The sequence below is a fragment of the Neodiprion lecontei genome, chromosome 2 (genome assembly GCF_021901455.1).
Source record: "Neodiprion lecontei isolate iyNeoLeco1 chromosome 2, iyNeoLeco1.1, whole genome shotgun sequence".
Lineage (NCBI taxonomy): Eukaryota > Metazoa > Arthropoda > Insecta > Hymenoptera > Diprionidae > Neodiprion > Neodiprion lecontei.
In genome coordinates, this window is record NC_060261.1 from 1,957,422 (window position 1) to 1,980,624 (window position 23,203).

General features: G+C 38.7%; 3 protein-coding genes across 5 annotated transcripts in view; 2 read left to right on the forward strand and 1 right to left on the reverse strand.

The window, feature by feature from the left end:
- The window catches only part of LOC107222298 (lysophosphatidic acid receptor 1-like), a 29,942-nt gene extending 20,688 nt beyond the window's left edge, over window positions 1–9,254 (reverse strand). Inside the window, exons 1-2 of one of the 2 annotated variants that reach the window (XM_046731501.1) lie at window positions 9,102–9,254; window positions 8,555–8,766 (exon numbers count right to left, since the gene is read on the reverse strand). The gene's annotated coding sequence lies outside the window, so the exon portion shown is untranslated. Of the gene's footprint in view, window positions 1–7,059; window positions 7,134–8,554; window positions 8,767–9,101 lie in introns of those variants that run through there. The other variant, XM_046731503.1, reaches the window with a different exon arrangement.
- LOC107222295 (glycosyltransferase 25 family member) overlaps window positions 1–19,425 on the forward strand; it is a 44,356-nt gene extending 24,931 nt beyond the window's left edge. Inside the window, exons 6-10 of the mRNA XM_015661589.2 lie at window positions 14,302–14,376; window positions 16,126–16,183; window positions 16,265–16,392; window positions 17,158–17,361; window positions 18,630–19,425. Of these exons, the coding sequence (XP_015517075.1) occupies window positions 14,302–14,376; window positions 16,126–16,183; window positions 16,265–16,392; window positions 17,158–17,361; window positions 18,630–18,798 (634 nt within the window). The 3' untranslated portion in view covers window positions 18,799–19,425. The remainder of the gene's footprint in view (window positions 1–14,301; window positions 14,377–16,125; window positions 16,184–16,264; window positions 16,393–17,157; window positions 17,362–18,629) is intronic.
- Window positions 19,426–20,557: 1,132 nt separating this feature from the next.
- On the forward strand, window positions 20,558–23,070 carry LOC107222319 (actin-related protein 3). 2 transcript variants are annotated; one of them, XM_015661628.2, is made up of 6 exons: window positions 20,558–20,797; window positions 21,087–21,267; window positions 21,462–21,776; window positions 22,114–22,431; window positions 22,512–22,730; window positions 22,811–23,070. In XM_015661628.2, exons 1-6 carry the CDS (start codon window positions 20,754–20,756, stop codon window positions 22,988–22,990), a joined length of 1,257 nt encoding a protein of 418 aa, XP_015517114.1. In that variant the 5' UTR covers window positions 20,558–20,753; the 3' UTR covers window positions 22,991–23,070. The 2 variants fall into 2 exon arrangements, with proteins under 2 accessions (XP_015517114.1, XP_046587464.1); XM_046731508.1 differs by lacking the exon at window positions 20,558–20,797 and having other exon boundaries at window positions 21,094–21,267; window positions 21,473–21,776.
- Window positions 23,071–23,203: the final 133 nt, after the last annotated feature.

Genomic DNA, 23,203 nt, shown 5'->3' on the forward strand with positions numbered 1-23,203 from the left:
GACTGTAAAAGGGAGCCTGTACAAACATTTTCACGCGATGAAATTTCGCAGCTTCAACGGAAAGTCGAATATCAGTGTTCAAACAGCGATGTCACGAACCCGGGTCTTCCAATCTCGATTCTTTAAACCTTCAAACTCGTCGGTGGAGAAGAGAAGGAAAAGCGGAAAATGTCGGAATACCGCAAGGAGATGAAAATTTTACGCCCGAGGTGACCTCGCTTATCTATACAACGCCCGGAATGTGTAACGATAACCATCAATTTCTTTTACAGATTCCATGTTTTTTCCTCAACTTCCACGGCTTATTTCCCCGCATACATCAGAGCTGGTGGTTAAATTCACCTCGACCCTCGCGCCTTTTACTCTCTTTTTCAAGTCAAACGATAGGGCGAAGGTTTCTTTGCTGGACGGTCACTCTACGGGTTGTCCGAAATCGGCCAAACTGCCTCGGGTGAAACTTCGAATTGTCCTTTGAGAACGGCGGATTCTCAGAGTCGGCGACTCTTATGACATTGTGACTTTGAGTCGGCTTATCTGCCCCGTTGCCGCCCATTGAAATTCCCGGTGCGCGGTCAAAAAAGGCGCCACGAGAGGTTCGGAGCCGGCCGGGAGTCGAAAATAAGGTTACGTATTGGTGAACCCGTTGCCAAAGGATAAAAAGCAGACTGAAAAAAAAAAAAAAAAAAAAAAAAAATAGCCTGGATGTTTCCACGAATCAACTTGGCAGCGATTGAGTGAAGCGGATATCTCGAGGAGACGTTATTCAGACCTCATAAGCTAAGCTGGAGTTCCCGAAAGCACGATTCGAAGCGTAAGCTCTTCGACGCCTCGTGCTTTTGAAAGACAAAACGGTTCCCCGATGATGCCTCGAATCTGGAACGCGAAGTCCTGTTGGAAAACAACCTAAACCACGGCACCGTTCGAATAGTTCGTTCTAATTCCGGCTCCAGCTGCACCAAACTGCGAAGGGATTGTCTGGTCTCGTAAAAAGCGAATGAAATCTCTCGGATTTCCTTTGTTTGGTGCGTTCGAGTGAGCGCCGGTGAGTTTCGAATGGTTTTATCTATATACAGATATACCACAGCTACGGCCGTTACTTGGGGGTTTGATCAAAGAGCGCCGGGGATGGAAAACATTTTCCCGTTCGTCGACGGGTCGAGAATACCAAAACTAGACTCTGTTCTCTGGCTCCTTCGTATAGGGTAGAGGAGATTTTTATTTATTAGAAAACAATATTCGCTGTGTACGTTGTACCTACGAACCGCAAAAAGATAACCAGCCACAAGACCTTAGGGCCCGCAAAAGAAAGCAGGCAGATAACTCTTACAAAGAAGAGTTTTCGGTGAAGGTTCCCAAGGCGAAAAATGTTTCGCCGGTAGATAGGCAACCGGTCTTACACTACGCGAGTCGAATACACACTCAAGATGTAATCTCGGTTGCCTATCTGCCGGCGCCACATGTTTCGTCTCGTAATCTTTCACCGAAAACTCTCGCTGTGTCCCTTTGAGTCAACTTTTATGACAAGATATTATGCTATAGTTTTTGCGGTCGATGGTTGCGAATCTAAAATCAGATTTTGAAATTTCGAGATCGTGGATCCAGTATGGTGGATGAAAATTTTGAATTTAATAAAATACGGTTAAAAAACGATATTCAAGGCTTTTCGGGGCTGCTGATTAGATTTGCCGTACTGAGTATTCAAAATCTGATTTCAGATTTGTAATCGGCGATCACAAAAACCGTTGGACAGAGTTTTTTCTCCGGATTCGATCGAATTTGAAATTTTCATCCGCCATGTTGGATATTGGATGGAGGATTGAATTTTTTAAATACGATCTCAGATTCGTAATCAGCGAGCACAAAAACTTATAATTCGTGCCAAACATTTATATGCGTAGAAGGGTAACTTTCTTGGAAATGATTTATTCCTTCGATTTTCACGATTTTTTTTTTCAATCAATTTGCTTCCAACAATAACAATTTACATCGTAAGGCAACAGTTACTCTCGAGTATCGAAAACCTGTTAGTATATTATCAGAAATAGCAAAAAACGGCCGAGAAATATGTTTTCAAAGTTCGCCAAGTATACAAAAATTGTGTGTAAAATATGTGGCAAGAATATTTATGCCACTATGACTCAAAGGAACGTGCGGTGAAAAATTTCGAATCCTTTCACTATCCTCGTGGAGTTACCGCGGTTCCTAAATTTCACCCTTGCAGGAGAACAGAAACTCGAAATAATTTGAAAAGACTTGAAAACAAACGCGGTCCGTATAGACGAAGGAATAATGGGTCACCCACCCTTCGGTCTATCCACATGAAAGCTGGTTGAGTAAGCTTAACGGAGTTAAAATTTCCCAGTTAATTAAAGGGAGTGTCGGAGTGCTGACAGAGTTATCAAATCCGAACAAGTATATCGAAATCGTTTAAAAACTTTGGGGTTTATAGTTATTAAATTCAATTATCGCTCAAGATAAGTTTGATAAATTTGCGAAAAAACCGATCATGTATACTCGCAACAGGTTGACTCGATTTCTTTGAGGTTAGGATGGTTGCACCTTCCGAACTTGTTGTTTTCATCGCCGCACAAGCTTTGCAGTTTCTCAAAATTTGGAACGATTAAGCATGTCTGCAAAAAAGTATTTTATTCCAGCTGCATGGGATGTTTTTTTTATAAATATCGTGGTTTCGAGTGTACTGAAACCAAAAATTACTTCCATTTTCCCTCCATCGCGTACACTGTTTTTCCAAAATACATGGTATTTGAATTAAAAAGAAAAAAAGCATAACAATAATGAAAAACATCACTATTTCAATACAATATATTCCGTGTTCATTCTTTTCGCCTACGAAATCTTTTCTTCTTCCGTTTGATACACCTCCGAAGGCGCTTCCGCTTTCCATTTTCTTTTTTTCTGTTTGTATTTATTCTCGAGTCTCACTCTGATAAAATGAGATACTAGATTTCAGTTTGAACGGGAGTTTCACTTCAAATAACCCTACAAACACAAGTCGAAGAAAAAGTCTGACGTGACAGAACTTTTTGAGTATTTTTCTCGATTTCAGTGAGTGAAAATTTATATAAAAAAAAAAAGAAAACAAAACAGTACAAAAATTCCCGCGCAGTTTTTTGGTTCCAGACCTGTCTATCATATTATCACCTCAGAGAGAACCAAAGGACGAAATTCGATCCTTTCGCTTAGTCGACATCCCCTTAATTACCCATCGTATTTCGAAAGCTGAAAGTGTCGGAAGCCGAAGTACGAAGCTGGCACAATCAGAATAAATCATACCGTTCCACGGCGCGTTAATGCGGCAGTTGATATTCGGCCGCAAAGTTTGCCGTTGGAATCGGGCTTTCGAGTAGTTCGTAATTAGTGCTCGTTCCACTCAACTAAACCTCGCATGCTTCGGTCCAATTTCTAAATTCACACATGCTTTTGTGAGACAAGACCACGAGCCTGAAGCTGACACGAGCGTTGTTTGCACGAATCTTCTTTCACTCTCATTCTATCTTCGTTTACTCTCTTATTGCGCGGCGGTCAGAATCTCTGCCAAACGAACCAAACAATGAGAACAAAGGGGACCGCAGTAACTTCTCATGAAAGGAACGATTTTCCCTCTTACGTGAAATCCCTCTTCTTTCGCTATAATTTACTTCTTTACTCGAGCCTGGATATCCAGAAAAAAATTTTCATCGTGTAGGTCTGGTCAGGGAATTTTTTGGAAAACCTGGACATGTCGTGGAATTCTGAAATTCTGGAACAGTCAGGGAAATGTCAGGAGTTCTTGAGGAAAGTTCGTGAATCGTTTGCTACATTTTTGTTTTTTTCTCATACTAATACGTCCCACAATTTTTTTAAATCTTGGATGAATTAGATGAAATACAAATTTTTAAACTTGGAAAAGTCAGGGAATTTCGCGATGGAGATTTAGTGGCCACCCTGTATACTGAAACGATCTCGTCGAAATTTTATTCTGTAATCATTTCTTTTCTCCACATTTCACCATGGAGTAAATGATGTGACGTTGGAATGAAATTTTCATTTCAAAGTTGACGAGTTGTGTTTGAAGAAATTTCCACGAAATTTATACACGAGGCTTCTATATTTGGAACGAAGAGTACAGACGTATTTGACTTGTAATTATCGCTGGGCGAGTACTGCACGATGATGAAAAAGTAAAAAGAAATTGTGCGAAAAATAAAAAAAGGATTGCAAAAGCGTAAAAAAAAAAAAGCACGAAAAGTTTTTCATCCCTCTGCCGGCTTCAAATCCTCTCATTTATTTCTATTCTGATTCGATCGGTTATTCATATAACGATTCACTTACACACGTCGGGTTATTTGTTTATTATACGTGTATTCACCGAATTAATTCTCCTCACCGTTCTCAATATTGGAATACGCGTAATCGATAAATCTTAACGCAGAATTAAAGATTTCAAAACGGTGAAAAGGTGAAAAGAATGAAAGCGAAAAAATTAATCGATGAGTAAATATTGAAACAGCACATTGATTCGAATAAAATGCCGCCGGCTTTTTGCTGCAAAAAGTTATTCGTCCAGCGGTGAAAAAACAATTCGGTATTACAACCTAAAATCCATTTTTTGCAGTTTCAAAATTCAAACACGACGGTTTCACGGTATTACTGTCGAGGCCAGTGAGTATTAACTATAAAAGTTCGTCGTCTCTGTCGGAAGCTGAAACTCATGTACAGGAATCTCGTATTCTCGAGGAGTAGCAGAAACTTGCAGATTATTCATAGTTCGTACGTAACTTCGTACCTCTGGGAATAAATAAGTCATGCATTTATAAGAGAGAGCAATTTGAGGCACAAAACTAATCGCGACTTTGTCCAACGTAGAATTGCAAATTTTAATGTAATAAGTTGTAGTAATGACGAAAAATAATCGATTTTAAAAATTTTTCTCCCAATTAATCGAGTATAATCGATTATTTTTCAAACTCGACTAATCGACAGACTCGATGATTTCTCCTCACAACCGATTTTCGCATTTCACTCTCACAAACGATGCAACATTTTTACCTAAAATTGAAGAACATTTTCAATAAAACTGTAAATTAACAAAAAAAAAATCCGAAATAATCGATTGATCGGTTAATTTTTACCGATTCAATCTAGTCGTGTTCGATTATTGTTTGGACTCGATTAACCGATGCATCGATTATTTTTAACTTATAGTTTATATCATACCTAAAATACTCTGCAAGCACTGTACAGTTTATATGTCGAAAAACTTTTCTCGCTTGCAATTCAGCGACTGGCACGTCCTTTTCTTTTCACGTACGTAAATATTCGCAGAGCGTCGAGAATCGTGCGAGTAATAAAGCCGAGGAATTCGACTTCGAATTTCCCAGATTCCCGAATGAGAGAAAAATTTCACCAATATCACACGTTCGAAATACGGTGAAACGCATGAAGTTCGGACGTGGAGTCTATCAGTCTGCTTTGGTATCTGGTCTCGTCCTTCTGCCACATTTCATTTTCCCCATCACCGAAAAAGGAGCGTTCATATAGTATCCGTGGAAACCGTGATATTCCATTCCTCCGATCTCCCTTTTCGATGAGTCAATTCTTTTCAACAACTTCGCTTGAGACGGTATTTTTTTTCTTTTTTTTTTTTTTGTCACGTCTAATTGGTACAGTTTTTTTATTCGATTTGAAATTGTTCAATAGTATATTACGTAACAAGGAGGCAAACTCGGACTTTTTCGGCCGGGCGTAAGCTTGCAATGCGAGTCGTAGGTGAGTCAAAGACGAATATTGAAAACGCCTCATTGTTGCGCGCGATTCTTTACGTAACGAGAGTATGTCACGCGTTTTTCACGAAGCACGAAATTGAGGTTAGGGCCGCGTAACGTTAGATTTTTTCGCGACAGCGCATGCGCGGAGTGCAGAAAACACCACTTTCAACGCTCCTAGGAGTTGAAAGTCGCGTTTTCAGTACTCCGCGCATGCGCTGTCGCAGACTGACTCTACCGTTGTAGAAACGAGTACTTTGTACAGAGAAAACACACATTTTCAAACAAAACCTCATATCTTTTATTGCATTGAACCGATTTTCAAGTTCCAAACGCGATTTTTAAGAGGATACGTCGGACTATCAGGAAAAAAATATCTATCCCTACGTCCCGTTGAAAAAGTTTATTTATTTCTGTACATGAAAATGGAAAAAATACGCTAAATGAGAGAAATCTGCGGGTGTGGATTCTTCACCGTTTCGAAATACGTTAACTCACAATCATACCCTCAAGGGTGCGAAATCGAGCTCGCATCGGCGCCTCTTCTCGTCCTATTTCGAGTGCCATCTTTGGATAAAATCCTCCCGATTCTCGGCGGGATGATATTCGCATTCAAATATATTCCTCTATGCGTAAAATGATTACCACCTACCCTCTTCATCTTGAGCTCAAAACTTTCCACCGCCACTTCGGCTGCGTCTGCTGTACGGCAACGAAGTTTGAGCCCCGTCAGATAATTAGAACAATCGACCCGAAATGGAATTAGATGAGTTTCAGGGTTGGTGGATTGTTTGGGATGAATTTTCTCAGCTTTGTTTCGTTTTTTACAGCTCTACGCGATTTCTAAGGGATGGGATTTTGAATGAAATCGAAAGACACTTACAGCCGTAAAATTCGTCACGGAAATAGAAAAGAATCCCTCGATGTCGAAAGAAGAAAAGAAAAAATAAAAGCTTTCAAAATTCTTTCTACCAACGAAAATCGGGTGTGCGTAAATCAAGAATTGTAAGTTCGAAGTTTGCGTCAGGCTGCTTGAAATTTTTCGATTCTTTGAGCTGGTATATATATAAAAAAAAAAGAAAAAGTTTTCATACATAACTAACAAGGTACTTTGTGTCGTACATTGGAGTTTAAATTTGTCAAATTCAGAGCTTGCCCGAGGTTTAGGATGAGCGAAGACAAGGGACTCGAGGAGAGTAATTCAGGAGCAAGAAGAAGGCGGAAAAAGAACAAAAACGAGGATGTCCGCAAATTGAATCTGACGGCACAGTGTCAACTCCAGAACTCGACTTACCCTGCGGGAAGAAATAACCGAGAAACTTGAGCCAAGGTTGTTTCTGTCATTTTTTGTCCATCCCTACTTATGCCGACAGTTCATTTCTTGTCTTTCATGTCACGACTTCGCAACCACAATTAGAAACTTTATCCAACTTTTTTTATCCGGCTAGTTGCTGTTATTTTCTGCTAAAACACCGTCCAAGGGGTATGATGTGTATTAAGAAAACTTGGCCAATTCGGGATATAATCGAAAGAGTAATCACGTGTTCAGAGTTTAAGACGCGATGTGCGAGGAATATTATAATACATAACCATAGACGTGTAATTCGAGACTTTTGTAAATACAAGTCAAACTTATTCTCAAACTCCATCAATTTTCTGCTTGGTTAAACAGGCGAAATTGTGAAAATGTCGATGAATCTTGCAATTTTTTGTTTCAATCGGGCGGGGTTGAAGTTCCCAATTTGAAAAGTTCGAAAAGCGAATAATTCGGAATTATTTGGCGAGGAAACTTGAAGTAAAGAAATCAAACTTCGAAGAAAGAACAAAGTTTCGAATTGTCGGAAAACCGACGGCTCGGAGTATCGAAACGCAAGATTTCCAAGATTCAAGTTACGACCGAGCAAAGTTTTGGGCGTAAAAAATCAGAATAACCAGGATTACGAAGGTAAAAATATCGAAAATCCAAAACGAAGAAAGATCAAAGTTGGTGAAATTTCTCCAAGCCATAAATTCGTGGAACTGAAAATCTTCGATCATTCGGAATTTCGACGTTTCAAATTTTTAAATTTCCTCATTTTCGCACCTTCGGAACTTTGTCTTGTCCAAGTTACGCCGTTTCGGAACTTTGCACTTTCGTAACTTTGAACATCGGTTTTCGAACCATCCGAAACTTTGATGTTTCGTCAAAGTTTGCTTCGCCTCGTTCAAGTTTCGCCGTCAAATAATCCGGAATCTAGCGCTTTGTGAACTTATCAAATTCGGAATTTCACGGTATTAACGATCAGATCCGCCGAAGAATATAAAGAATAAAAAAAAAACTCACGGCAAAGGGGTAAAATCGATCAAAAATACCTTCGAATAATCGACGGATAAAAAACCCCGATCGGTAATTCTGTTTTCAATTCCGATCCGATCGATTAACTCGTAAATCATTGAAACGTTGAGAAATCACGTTCAAATCAGACTACCCAACATCAGGCAGAGCATTGATACGACTCCTAGTTTTTTATATTAATCAATTTTTTACACTAATCTTTTCTCAATTAATTATTCACTTTCAAAAATTAACCTGAGGCGCGATAACTCCGTAAATTCACTTCGGATATCGGATACGCGTATAATTTGTGGTTCCAACCGCCCGGCTGATTACCTAGAAACTGACGAAATTCGCATCATCAGCCCGCGGTTACAATTAACCGCTCGTACTCGGGAATACGTTTTAACAACGCCAGGCGTCTAATTCATCTTCTATTTGCACTCACATCGATTTATACGTCTTGTTTACCTACCAAGTTCGCACCTCAGCCCGACACAAGTCGACTCCTTCCTTCGCCGAATGACGCGAGACGACGCACTTTTTTTCCGCAAACGAGCACGTCGATAATTCGTTAATTTTCCATCCGTCGCACTTCCGTATTCGTCGTTGTTTACGCCTCCGCGACTATGTTATTCAATCCTCAACTTTTATCCTTGCATTTTTTATCCTTACCCTCGAAAATCCCTATCAACGATGTATAAACATTATTCCGAGTTACGTCGCTGCCGGTTTTCTCTTTAAAATTTCACCTCCCGTCGAACGATGTCGAATCAAAAAACAATAAAAAAAAAAAAAGAAAATAGAAAGTTACAAAAAATTTGCCTAAAAAAATCGACAATTTTTTTTAACTTCTACCAACGAGCGTAACTCAAACAAATCTCGTGAAAAACGAAATCCAGTAGAACGTTTCAAAAAAAAAAAAAAATCGTTCGCGTAACCCGAACTTGATATTACAAATAAACGATGTACCCAAAAAAATTTTGTACACGATTTGCAATGTTTTGAGAAAACTTTATTACTTGTTCTCTCTTCTTTTTATTTTTTTATATCACAAGAATAATTCTTCCAATTTGGCTTCGTTTCTCTTTTTTACAGTCACTTTACTACTTTTACGTCATCAACGCGTCTTGATTTTTTTCCCTTGCACATTCGAGACCCTTTTCATTCAAACGTTGATATGAAACTGCCGCGCTCTGTCCCGATCGCTCGCGGCACAAGCGTTTATGTCTTCCACCCGTGAGTAAAGTCGAAACTTGACGCGCGCAGACGCTTCCTAGATATTAGACACCTCTGTATGTAACGTATGTGCCTAAAAGATATAACGAATTCCTTATCATCCCGTGCTCGATGCCTGCGATACGATCTCAGATATTCCCACGACGTTAAGCGAGATTTGCATAATGATTTTTAAAAATACGTTGGTTTTTCTTTCATTCTTTTTTCCAATCCTCCCTCCCAACTCCTCCGTAATCATATTTTCCCTACCTCGAAGCATAGATAAATTTTGTTGAAAATTGTGCATCGCGCAACAAAATAACGACGACAATAATAATAGAACAGAAGAATATTCACGTCTGTGCTTTTTATTCGTAGTAATATAATTCGGGTTGTCTAGGCTGTCGGGGAAATGTGGGAATTGTCAGGGAATTCGGGTATGTGGCCTGGAATTTTTGTATTTTCTTCCACACTGTCGTGTACGAATGTTTAAAATGTTATCGGAAAATTACTCTTCGTGAGATCGTTGAGGTGATCGGTGTTAAAAGGGTGTATAATAAGCGATGAAAAGTATGGTTTTTTTAAAAGAATTTTAAATATAGTTGACGAAACGATGTTGAACATTGTGTACGATTTATGAGAAATATAAAGAAGTAGTAAAAATATTCGATACTCTCAGATCGTGTTTCGAAAGAATGAATGATTCTAATCTTTCGTTAGTTTCTTAAAATTCGATTGTTTATTGGTTGTATTCGGTAATTGAGTTTTTGAGCAAAATTGACGTGAAAGAAAAATTGGAGTGTTTTAAATTACGACGAAGAGATCTCATGTCTAATTTTTAACCACACCGAGAAAAATTTCATTTGTTACGGTAACTAGAAAATTTCGGTAAAACAGCTACCGTTAAAAAAAGACTGTTCGAATATTGTTAGAAAACTAATTTTCATTTTCTATCTGAAACTATATTTTTCGATTGTGGTAAAAAATGAAAATATTTAAAGACTGAGCGGCAACCGGAACTAAAAATTTCTCTCGGTGCGGTTTGCGTGACAAAAAAAGGGTGTTTGTTACTCAAATTAGGTTGAAATTAGTCATGAAAAATTGGAAATTTCGGGAAATTGATTTTCCTCTTACAATCAGTGACGTGAATAACAAATGCAATGTAATAACTTAATTCTTTTTGAGTATCACACCGATATCATTCATCCGGATTTCAAAATGATAAATGAAACGAAGAGAGGAAACTTTCTACCGACCTCCCTCCCCTTATCATAATTCTATACATATATATTTATATACATTCAATTCTAAAATCGCTGATTCTCTAAAAAATAAGTTATATCATCGTATGAGAATTTCACGGGTCGATTCGTCTTCCCAGGATTTGACTCATCGATATTTCACCTGCGAACTTTTTCACGGATGAATTATGCTCTACGATAACATATGTATCATATGTATAGGTATACGTAAAGTCCGTGATATGATTCTAAAATTTTATTCCCGCAAGCTGTGTCTCTGGTTTTTGTTTCCTTTTTTTTTTATTTTTTCCACCCCTTGTAAAAAAAAAATCAGAATTATCATAGCGTGAAATTCAAGCTTGAAAATGTCTAACTATAGGCTAAGGAAAAACGGCTCGATAGAAAATTTGAAGTGCTTTTATAAAATTGGATCAACGACGTTGGAGAAAAAAAAAAAAAAACGAACAAAGAAGAAATAAAAAATCTGGCAATTATTATCGTAGTAAACTTATTAACTAGGAAAATATTTAGCATCGAGGTGAAACATCCATCATTTTTGCGTATCACGCAATCATCTTCGAGTGAATTTCGGGCAAGCTTTCGACCGACTAAAGCTCTGAAGATATCATGTGTAATAGTCCTAGTCCTATCTTCTGCTGACTCGTATTTTCCATCACGCGTTTCATACTCATGGAACGGAATGAGCTAATATGTACAAAAAGAAGAAAAAAGAAAGAAAAAAAAAAAAAAACACGTATCGTATCGTAAATCGATAATTTTTTTAAATTTATCTTTCGTTCGTGAAAAACCTTTCATACTTTTAATCGTTTTGAAACGATTTGAATCGAAGCATCGCGATATTCAAGCTTTTGTTTATCCAATTTCAAAATTTGGTATATTTGTATTTTTGAAAGGTGATATTCGCTAATTGACAAATACTCAAAATAACACATGCACGATTGTCTCGTGCATGGTAAAATTATAAATTAATGAACAGTATTGATTTTCGGCTAACCAACAATCTTAATTATTTTGCAAACTGACCCACAGGGATACGAAAATGACAAAAAAATAAAATCGAAAAATACACTATTTATTCTGCCTCTTTGCGAAAACTTTACTTTTTTTTCTTTTTTTTTTTCCCCCCTCTCGCGAACAAACGCGTACAGGCTTAACAATAATAGTTTGGTACACTTAGGCTTGAATAATTATTTACATTCTCCGGTCGTTTATAGAATCAACACTTAAATCGAGGTTCTCGCAAACTTTTTACGACAAGAATGGCGGGAGAGGGGAGATGAGAAAAAACAACGAAAAACAAAAAAAACCGCCCCGAGTTTACTTTGAGGCATCTATTTTCTGTTTTTCTTTATTCCTCCTCCATTGTTATTCTCCTTTTTTCATCTTTTCTTTGCTTTTTCGGTCCCAATTCGCGCAATGTCTTCGAAATGTTTTTCCTTCGTCTCGACCTCCTCCATCTCTGTATCGTCCCCTGTGAGCTTATCGAACGACGAAAATCACACGAATTGACCGTAATTTCGGGCTGTCGAGTATTTTTAGTTAGATGAAAAATTGCTGTTCACATTACAGTTTTAAGTAACAAAAAACAACCACGTCGCGGATTAGTTATTCTTTAGTTTATTTCCTTCTTAACAATTTTCTCTCCATTTATCATCGAAATTCTCTATATTTTTGATAACGAAACCATCGTAACGTCTGAGAAAGAGGTGAGGAAAAAAACCTTACGTCTTGACCCGCTTTTTGTCAATCAAACAAAGAAAGAACCAAAAAAAACAAGAAATACAAAATGACAGAAACACAGACTAAAATAAAATGTGAGGAAAATTATCTCAATAATTGTGTTACTACATTTTTTATTTTCTTAATTTTTTTTTCACTCTCCTACTGCATAAACGGAGTTTCTTTTATCGTTAATTTACGAAAGTTGAGACAGGAAAAAAACAGGCGAGAAATGTTTAAAATTTTATCATTTTGTCCAAAACTGCCTTTCAAAATAATACATAGGTACAGGTTTTTATCTACAATATCTCTTACGGATAATATGTTTAATTCTCAAATTGAAATACCTTTAATTAAATTCGAACGTTTGATTCGTTTTTCCATCCAAATTATGAGTAAAACAATTAATAACGGAATAACCTGTAGAAACCTGCCACGAATAATCTAATAAGTAGAAAAAATTTACATTCTTTATTTCAATTTCCAATTAGCCGTTTAAAATTCATGTATTCGAAGATTCAATTAGCCGTTAAGATTTTTCCCGGCCCGGCGTAAATATGCAGAGTAAAATTCGGTCTCGCAATATTCCCTTATACCTATAATTATGAACTCGCCTCAGTGGATGACGAAAAATATTCATCATATTCATTTTTATTTTTATTTATATTTATTTTTTTTTTTTTTGTTCTTTCGTTTATATAGTTGACGCAAACATTCAGAAAACACACTAATTTTGAGACAGAGATAACAGAAATTGAGTTATTGTTATAGAAAAATACTCTAATAACGGGGGACGATTATTTTTTTGTTTATTTTTTTTTCATATTATGTTTTTACACGTTACTTTTGTCAATTTATGACTCTACGTATTTGCTTTTGCGTCAACCGTTTCCTTATTTTTTTTTTTTTTTTCCTCCCCTGCTCGTTTTACGTCGAATAAATGATACCAGGCGTCAAACGTAGGTATACAATCGTAAAGTGTATAATAACACGACGTCGCATGGCGGTGCGTGTATATGTATACACGCATGCATAGGTATACGTATGTTTGTACGTATGCCTATAGCGCCTGATTGTGTATACGCAGATTGTAAATCAATATTATAGACTATCCATGGACAGTTTGCAAACAAGGCGGTAATACTCACGGGTATATACGTATATATGTGTATAAAACATACAGAATATGCATACGTCACGAGTAATTGTGTATATTACGACGTATACAGTATGTATTGTGTATGTCAGGGTGTTCCTTGAAAAGGTAATTTTCGAATTTTCACCGTTGCGCCCCTCAAATCGGCTCCAGATAATTCAATAATAATTCCCTAATTTTTTCAGATTTTTATCTCAACTCTAACCTGTCACCCAATGAGGGTGAACTCCATTCAACCCTTTCAAAGGCACGTTAAAACTATCGAATCGATTTAGATGAAATTTGGTATAAGGGGATTTCTTGGGTTGCTGATTACCAATCTGAACTCTAAATTTGAAAATTCAAAATGCCTGATCCAATATGGTGGAGCGAAATTCAGAAAGTCATTTGATTTCAAGTGACTTTTGGGGTTTTGGTCCACCATATTGGATCCGCCATGTTGAATTTAAAAATTTTTAGTTCGTATTCGTAATCAGCGATCCAAGAAATCTCTCTGTACCAAATTTCATCAAAATCCATTGGATGGATTTGATGTGCCCCTGAAAAGATTGAATGTGGAAATCCACCCTCTTTGGGGCACGCGTTAATGTTGAGATAAAAATTTGAAAAAATTAGGTGATTGTTTATGAATTATCTGGAGCCAATTCGGGGAGCGCGCCGGTTGAAATTCAAAAATTATCTTCTCAAGGACTACCCTAATATATATATATATATATATATAGCTATTCGTCGAAATCGTCGAATTTCAACAAACATCGAACGGTGAAATTATTTCGATAATTAAGTCCACCGTATGTCTAGATGGATGAATTTGTAATTGCGGAAACGAATCGCACACGGCTATTAAGGATATTTCGTTTATTTCAGAACGCTGAACGAAAGCTCTCTGAAGGAATGGGGAGTAAAGATGATGCCGGAGTACGCGGATCCCTATCACAAGAGGTACCTTATTATGCTTTAATAATTGAATAGAGTATTAATTAATCTTATAGATATCAATTTTTACCGATAATTCTCTCTGCCTATTTTCAACCTGCTGCAGCTTCAATGAGAGTTCCACATATGTATACAAATATTGGACACAGTGCTGCATGATACATTCAATTAATAGTTACAGTTTACCTATGGGACGTTAATCATCATCGACGTGTCTTTTTTTTTTTTTTGTTTTTTTTTTTCCTACCAGCATCAAGATTACATGTATTTAGCGTATGTACGTATTAATTTTTTCCGACGATTTATCTCCCTCGCTTTATGACCCCGAGATATTATAAGCTGGCTGCTCAGTGACACTAGCACTATAAACCCGCGATTATATTATATAGATCATACCGTTTTACGCACGCTTTATGCATATTTGCACGCACTTACACGCGCTGCTCGTGTGATTATCTCGTTCAACCGCGTTGGAAATTTTGGTTATTTACTTGCTTGAATGTTTCTCCGCTTCTCTGGATGAGAAACGAGACATTTTTTGAAAAAAAAAAATTAAAGTTTTTACGCGAGTTTCCATAAAATGGTAGACAATTTTTCTGTACCGGAGGTAGATAGATTATCGAAGGTTTTTTATAATCGATTTTCGGACTGGACCACCCAGGCAGATAAACGTATGAGAGCAGACGCCTCGACGAACGAGACACGAGACAGACGAACCTCTGCTGTCTCAGATCTGTCAAATATACGTATCCGAAATGGACTCGAGCGAATGACGCTCGAAAAATAACCTCACGTTTTATGGTGTTGGAAGACTAAAAAAAAAAAAAAAAAAAAAAAAACTGAGGGTATCGCTATTTTTGACCCGAAATAACTATCGCGCAGGAATATTTCATCGGTAAATCAAATTCAGAGATCCGCAAACGTCGAAACGAATGGCATGATCTAGTAGCGAAAAGTGTAAACACCGTTAACAAAGTCATATTTATTGTAAAATAGATGCTCTTCAATCTTTTTTCAATTCTATTTTGACCTATTGCGACTAAATAAGAGCCTGACGACCGGCACGAGTTGTTTTACGTCTCGGTATTTCTGCGATTTATCGGAAACGATCAGCTGATCGGACCGTTCGACGCCATGTTGTTTAGTCACGGCCACAACGAATTGTTACTAAGCGAAATGAAGACTTTTCGTGGAATTTCCTTGTTCATGTTGAACTGAGCGTAACCCGTTTCAAAAGAAAAACTTCTGTTCTCTGAGATGCCTTCGCCTTTTCCGATAAGAACATTGAGCATACCCTGCACCACTGAATGCGCAAAGGGAGGATGAGTGACGGAGTTTCTGAGAAGCTGGATCAAGTGTCTATGGAATACGCTTTCACTTTATGCTCACCTGCCTTTGGTATTCCGAATGTCCATCGTCGTGTCTATTATTTTGAATATGCCGGAAGACGAACCTTTTGGGCGAAACCCGAAGCTGACGCGTTTGGTGTATTTGGTTCTCTATCAGCCGTCAGACAATTTGTTTCCAAACCATTTATATCAACCGACTATGAACCATTCATTACAGGGAGCGGGAGAATTTTAGACTCCGATAGTTCGACTCGTTTCTTGAACCGCGATCTCTGACCCTAACCTCCCATTCCACTCCATTCCACGGCGTTCCATTCCATCCCCTTTTCTCCATCCGCCGGACCTAATACCACTGTAATATATCACGCATATTTTACCAAAATTCACGAACTGTTTCTGTTTGCAGGCCGATGACGATGGGCGAGGTTGGCTGTTTTCTGAGCCACTACGTAATCTGGAAGAAGGTAAAAATAGCCCAAACTCCCCCCAAATCCAACTGGCCTCTTCGCAAGGCGAGATACTGAGAAAAGTTTTAACTTCGCCAGGTGGTGGAGAGCGGATACGACAGGGTGATGGTCCTCGAGGACGACATCCGGTTCGAGCCCTATTTCCGGCAGAAAGTCAGCTTCATAACGAGCGAGGTTGAACGGCTCAAGATAGACTGGGACTTGGTGTGAGTTATGCGTATGCCTGGCTACCACATTTTTAACCGAAGCACGGTCTTTAGGATCAAGCTTTTTGGGCTGCTACTGATGCGTCACGAGGAATGTTTGAAACCATGACGCTCGATCCGACCAATCATTAATTTCGCCGCACCTTCAGAGCCACCCGCAATTTCCCAGCTTACGATTAGCTACCTGTCAGCAAATATTTGACCGTATGGTATAATAGAGGGCAATTAGCGGTGTGAAGTAATTGATGGCTGCCAACCAAGGGTTCACCTGCGGTTTTCACCTTCGCCGCGATCGCGTGGCGTTCCCTTCCCGTCTCTCGAACTAACCAAATTAACTTCATCTCCTAGGCTTACCTCTCCGTTGTTAAAATTTCGGGAAAAAAGTAAATTCCTAACCAACAAAAATTTACCGCCAAATTGTCAGCCGCTAATTTGACGACGACAAAAATAAGAAGGCAATCCGATCCCGTCGACATTCCCTTTTCTCCCGCGACTTATCATTTTCTCTGCTCATTAAAATTGACACGAGCTTAAGAAAGCTGATTTTGCTTCATTCGGTGAATGGCGAAAATACAGAAAACAGACTAGCGGCGCATGTCATGTTTGCGCGGGTCTTGTCACCAATATTAATACAGCAATTGTAAGAGCGAATGGTCGTAGTATTTCGATATTGTCTGGATGTGTATCATCCCTTCAAATCGGGAACTTCCCTACGCTCTACGTGATCCTTAGGAGTATCGCAACATAGCTCGCATTCCTGTGCAGATATCTAGGCAGAAAACGGCTTCAGGATCAAGAGGAGCCTCCGGTCGAAGGGTCCAGGTACCTCGTCCTCGCTGGGTACAGCTATTGGACCCTAGGATATCTGCTGTCGAGGAGAGGAGCCGAGAAACTGCTGGAGGCCAAGCCCCTTGAGAATATGGTTCCCGTTGACGAGTACCTGCCTATCCTCTTCGACAAACATCCCAGGTGAAGATTTAGGGGGGGGGGGGGGGGGTAGAGCTTGGACGGTCTAAAGTCATACCTATTTTTAGGTTTTTTTTTTTCTCAGAAAATGAAAACATTCAGAGCAATTTGAGTTTGCGGTCTTTATTGTTTACAGTTTCAAGAATATTTTAGAAATTTTTCATTGAAATCAATAACGAAGTGGCGGCATGGCGAATATAAGTAGAGAACGACGACGTTTTCAATACGAAGGCGCAGATTCCTCGGTCAAGTCTTATCCGATCGACTTGAGATTTTGACACAATTTTTAAAACTTGTTTATGAGTTCGAACTCGTGGCTAGATTTTTAAATTTTAATTCCGACATTTTTTGTTCATAATCGTATATACTTGAAGTAATTTTTTTTTCAATATTTGGGCTACGAGTTCGAAACCGAAGAGGTGTTTTTAACTCGGAAAATTTTTTCCATCTCCTATAAGTTGGACAGTGATGTCAAGAGATGCGCCACCACAAAAGTCCTCGAGATTGAAGTCGTTCGCTACTTATGTGCACCACGCCGCCATTTTTGTGTTAATTTAAATGTAAAATTTTCTAAAATATTTTTCAAACTATAAATAATAAAGCCTTCAAATTCAAATTGCTCTATGTGTTTTCATTTTCTTTAACAAAGAACTCCTAAAACTATGTATGATTTTATATCGTCAAAGCTACACCTCCTCCTCTCCCCCTCCTTAAAATATTTTGACTTTCTCATAGTCTACGGAAATTGCATTCATGTTTTCTTAACGACGTCGAGCCGTATTTACTTCTTCTACAACTTTCGCATACTTATTTTATAAATTTCCAGCTGAAACTTGATATTTCATTCGTGTATTCATGCATAACAAGTACACCGGTAGCTACTTGCAAAAGCAGAAGCTACGCTGGCTCCGAAATTGGAAGACGGGGGGATTTTCAGAGCGCACGAAAAACAAACGAAAACTAACACAATAACAACCGTGACGTAATCTTACTTTCCCTGTATATCTTTCGATTACCATACGAAAGGCACAGTGATTATTGGCGTTTGCGCAAAACATACCTGTTCGATTTCCCCGATCCACACCTCTATGCATACACTCATTCTTTTTCACATCGATCAGTGGAAATTGAATTTTTGTTCACGTTTCCGGCTAACAAAAATGTACTGAGCGTTTAATCGTCCAATTATTTCTCCCCCGTTTCTTGTGGTTTCAATCACACGTTTAAACGTGATTAACGAGTTTGTTTGTTGGATCGACACTTTGACACAGGACTGCGTGGAAGGGTCATTTTCCTGAGAGAGATTTGATCGCCCTCTCGGCTGCCCCGCTTCTCCTCTATCCGACGCATTACACTGGAGAAAGAGGTTACATAAGCGACACGGAGGACTCTACGGTGATCACCTCGTTACCGGGAACCAAGACTCGGGAAGAGCTGTAATCCAGAATGAGGCCAATTCTTATGATGTGGGGGTGCGGCTTACATTCCCGTTTCGCCGTTGCATCGCGCAAACTGCCAATATCTGCGTTGACTTACGACCATAAGACTCGCGACTTCTAGCCTTCTGTGATTGTCATTTCAGCTCGATTACCATGATTATGCTTTTTAATCTTGCGAGGTAAACGCTAATTGGTTAATTCATACCATCGATTATTATCGCTCTGTATGAGAAAATCTTCGTCTGAAAATAAACTCAATTCCACGTTTCGTTAAAATTATTACCGTTTTATATTCGGGCGATATTCTTTTCATTCGTGATACATTTCAATCTCAAACTCGTGCTATGCGCAGATATTGGGAATACTTTCGTAGATTACTATTATTGTCTACCCCTTATCATGCACGTATAAATAATTAGCCTATATTTTTTATACTCCACTTACCACGTCAATTATTTGTGATTTTACCTATTGGTATCCTCTGTAGACGTATTATAAATTGCATGTTGCCATATCATAATGTAACCTATATCAAACTGATTGATCAAAATACTTCTGTAGGTTATGAACACTTGTTACCAATTTTTAAGCGGTCGAATTGTTTATGCTGATGTAAAAAAAAATTGAAGCAGAATGAAAAATCAAGTCGTTCTATTTTATCGCCTTGATGATATTCTCTGATATTCCAGCATCCTCTTATCGTATCCTACCGCACGAAACCAGGCAACAACGACATTATACGCAACACTCGATGCGTGCGAAATTCAATTTTCGCACCACAGAAAAAAACTCATAATCTCTTTGAAATTCGAAGTTTCACTGCTGGTAAAATTTTCACGAAATCTGATATGAAATGCGTAAATTCTATGGAATCTGTTATAATTGAATGAATTGAATAACTAATTGTAACGTTTTCTGCCTAGCAGAGCACGGAGGGATATTTCCTTCGAAATTATAAGATACGGGGAGAAGATTAAAACATCGACGAGACTTCATCTCATCGTTAGAAGCGGTTAATTTCTAACCCTAGAACGCATGTACGGGGTCGTAAACGACCCCGGCCGACTTTCAAACTGCACTCCTGAGTTAAAAATTGATATCATCGGCTGGGGACCGTGACCATAATTCATTGTCACTAACTGTTAGTGAAGTTAAGCTTGCTTGGCATCAATTGCTTGCTGACAATTGCGCAGAACAATTTTAAAAAAACTGGTGGGGTCGCTAACGACCCCCCTATAAAGCTGCCGTTGGCGTTTCGTGGCAGTAAGTGAATGTTCCGTTTTTTCTATTCAAATCAAAATATTTGTCTTGTTATTACGTAATTTAAACGGCAACAGTCATATGTTGTCTAAATTTGTCTTCGGCTCACCTATGGCTCATATTGAAAACTTACGCTCGGCCCGAAAAGTCTGAGTTTTCATCCTTGTTACGTAATATACTATTTTGCCGGTTTTTAGTACTATTTGGTAGTTGATTGAATTTTTCACCATTTAAACTTCAATAAGATTAAATTTGCTCTTCATAATTCGTTTCTTGATTAAAAAAAATGAACAGATTTATGCATTTTCGAATCCCATTATTACTTATAAAATGATTTCACGAACAAGAAACGCGTGGGGTCGTGTATGTTAGGGTTTTAATCTTCAAAGATTAAAAAATCCGTCGTAGTCCGCCTAATCGTATGTAACCTGTGCACAACTTAGGGTCTTCTTCGTCAAGTTTGTGAACGAGTCACAAGATGGCGCCTGGAATTGAGCGATGCCAGAGCTAGTATTTCACTGGATTTGCCGCTTGATGAATTCTGGGCAGGCTCGAGGAGAGCTTGACAAGTATACAAGTCCCCCTCCCACTGTCGTTATCGCGTATTAGGTGTGGTTTTTTTGATTTAAAAAGTACCGAATATTATCAGTGAAACGATTCCCAATATTCAGCGAGGGTAAATAGTAGGTACACAGAATGGCCGGACGCCTTCCTGCGTGCGTTATCGACGTCGGTACTGGGTAAGTATTCTCGTATATATAAAAGTTAACGAGCCCGATCACTTTGACATTCCCCAGTCAGTCAGCCTGTGACTAACCACAATGTTCCTACCGACCATGCACGCCCTGATTTTTATCAACTCGCGACCCACAAGCGGTCGATACTTTTGTTGAATTGTGATTTGTAAACGATCTTCCAAGATTCTCACATTCCATCATTTACTCGTTGCAATTACCATCTCTGCTGACGTATCCATCAAAGGTGTGAGTCAACGCTATCCAACCTTAATCTAACCCCCTTGTTTTCTAGGTATACTAAACTGGGATTCGCCGCTAACAAAGAACCTCAATTTATAATACCGTCCGCTATAGCGATAAAGGAAACAGCCAAGGTAGGCGACAACTCTGCGAGGCGAGTCACCAAGGGTGTCGAAGACTTGGATTTTTTCATTGGCGATGAAGCCTTTGACGCTACCGGATATGCAGTCAAGGTAAGCGTTGGTTCTCAGTTCTTATAAGTCAAATCACCTCTTCCATTTGTCGCACTAGGTGATTATGTGGAAATTTAAATAGCTACAATTTTTACACACATATTTATAAGCTTGTCTTTTCTTTTACGTATTCCACTTCGAACAGTCTTCTAATTTTCGAAACTGCATCATGATTTTTATGAAAAAATTCCAAGTACCCCGTCAGGCATGGCTTGGTTGAAGACTGGGACCTGATGGAGAGATTCCTCGAGCAATGCATCTTTAAATATCTTAGAGCTGAGCCTGAAGACCACTACTTCCTCCTCACCGAGCCACCCCTTAACACACCAGAGAATAGGGAATACACCGCTGAGATTATGTTTGAATCGTTCAATGTACCTGGACTATACATAGCCGTACAAGCTGTTCTTGCCCTTGCCGCATCCTGGACATCAAGGAATGTCGAGGACAGGATACTAACAGGGATTGTTGTGGACAGTGGTGATGGGGTTACACATGTTATTCCTGTGGTAGGTGTTTGCAAGTTTTACACATCGATCATATAACAAAATTCATTCAACTTTAGAGAGAGGTAGATTGTTAAAGACCCATCTTTGGAATGACGATTATAATCCAAGTAACTTTACGGACCCCGATGAAAACAATTATTTTTTATGCTTACACACAGGAGTCAACTGTTTTGTTATCAGCTTTTGTAGAGTTACTTGGATTATAATCGTCACGCTAGTTTGGTCTCGTAAAAACAGCCTCTTTAAGGTTGAGTGAATTTTATCAGGGGTCATCATAATGTGTTACTTCTGTTTTGAAGTTTGTTTAGCCTTTAAGGTCTTAATTTTTTTTTCTTAGGCCGAAGGATACGTGATTGGTAGCTGCATCAAGCACATTCCGATAGCAGGTCGCAACATTACCTACTTCATCCAAAGCCTTTTGAGGGAGCGTGAGATTGGCATACCGCCAGAACAGTCGCTGGAAACAGCAAAAGCGATAAAGGAAAAATTTTGCTACATTTGTCCTGACATTGCCAAAGAATTTGCTAAGTATGACAGTGATCCCACTAAGTGGCTTAAACGATTCGAAGGAATTAACAGCGTCACGAAACAGGCTTTTGGTGTCGATGTTGGATATGAAAGATTTCTAGGTCCTGAAATATTCTTTCATCCTGAGGTGAGGAAACTCCTTTCTCTGTTGATGAACCGGTATTATCACATATAATTGTAAACTGAACTAGAGAATTACCGTTTTAGTTCTCCAATCCAGACTTCACGACACCTTTGAGCGAAATAGTGGATAATGTGATTCAGAACTGTCCCATTGATGTGAGGAGGCCATTGTATCATAATATCGTACTCTCCGGAGGTTCAACGATGTTCAGAGATTTTGGTAGACGTTTGCAACGTGACATAAAGAGAACTGTCGATGCCAGACTAAAGCTCAGTGAAGCTCTTAGCGGGGGTCATCTCAAGGTAAAAAGCGCCGAACCATTGTGAATTTTCTGCCATGAAAACGCAGGTTTCAGCTGTTTCCTAATTTCAATGTTTTTCAGCCAAAGCCAATTGACGTCCAAGTGATATCGCATCACATGCAGCGTTGTGCCGTCTGGTTTGGAGGATCCATGTTAGCAAGTACTCCTGAATTCTATCAGGTTTGTCATACAAAAGCTGCTTACCAAGAGTACGGTCCTGGAATATGCCGTCATAATCCAGTATTTGGTGCTATGACATAATTGAACCGTAATTAGCGGATCAATGTGATAATAACTGTCGATTGAAATACGCACGAACCATAAAGCAATTCATTGATTTCCTTTTTTTTTTTACATAAATATATTAATTTTAACGAATCGAGTGATAAATCGGGAATCTAATCTGCGATCAGATTGTTTGCTTTCCTCGTTTCAAATAACTTATAAATATGAAAATGTTGAAGCGTTGATTTC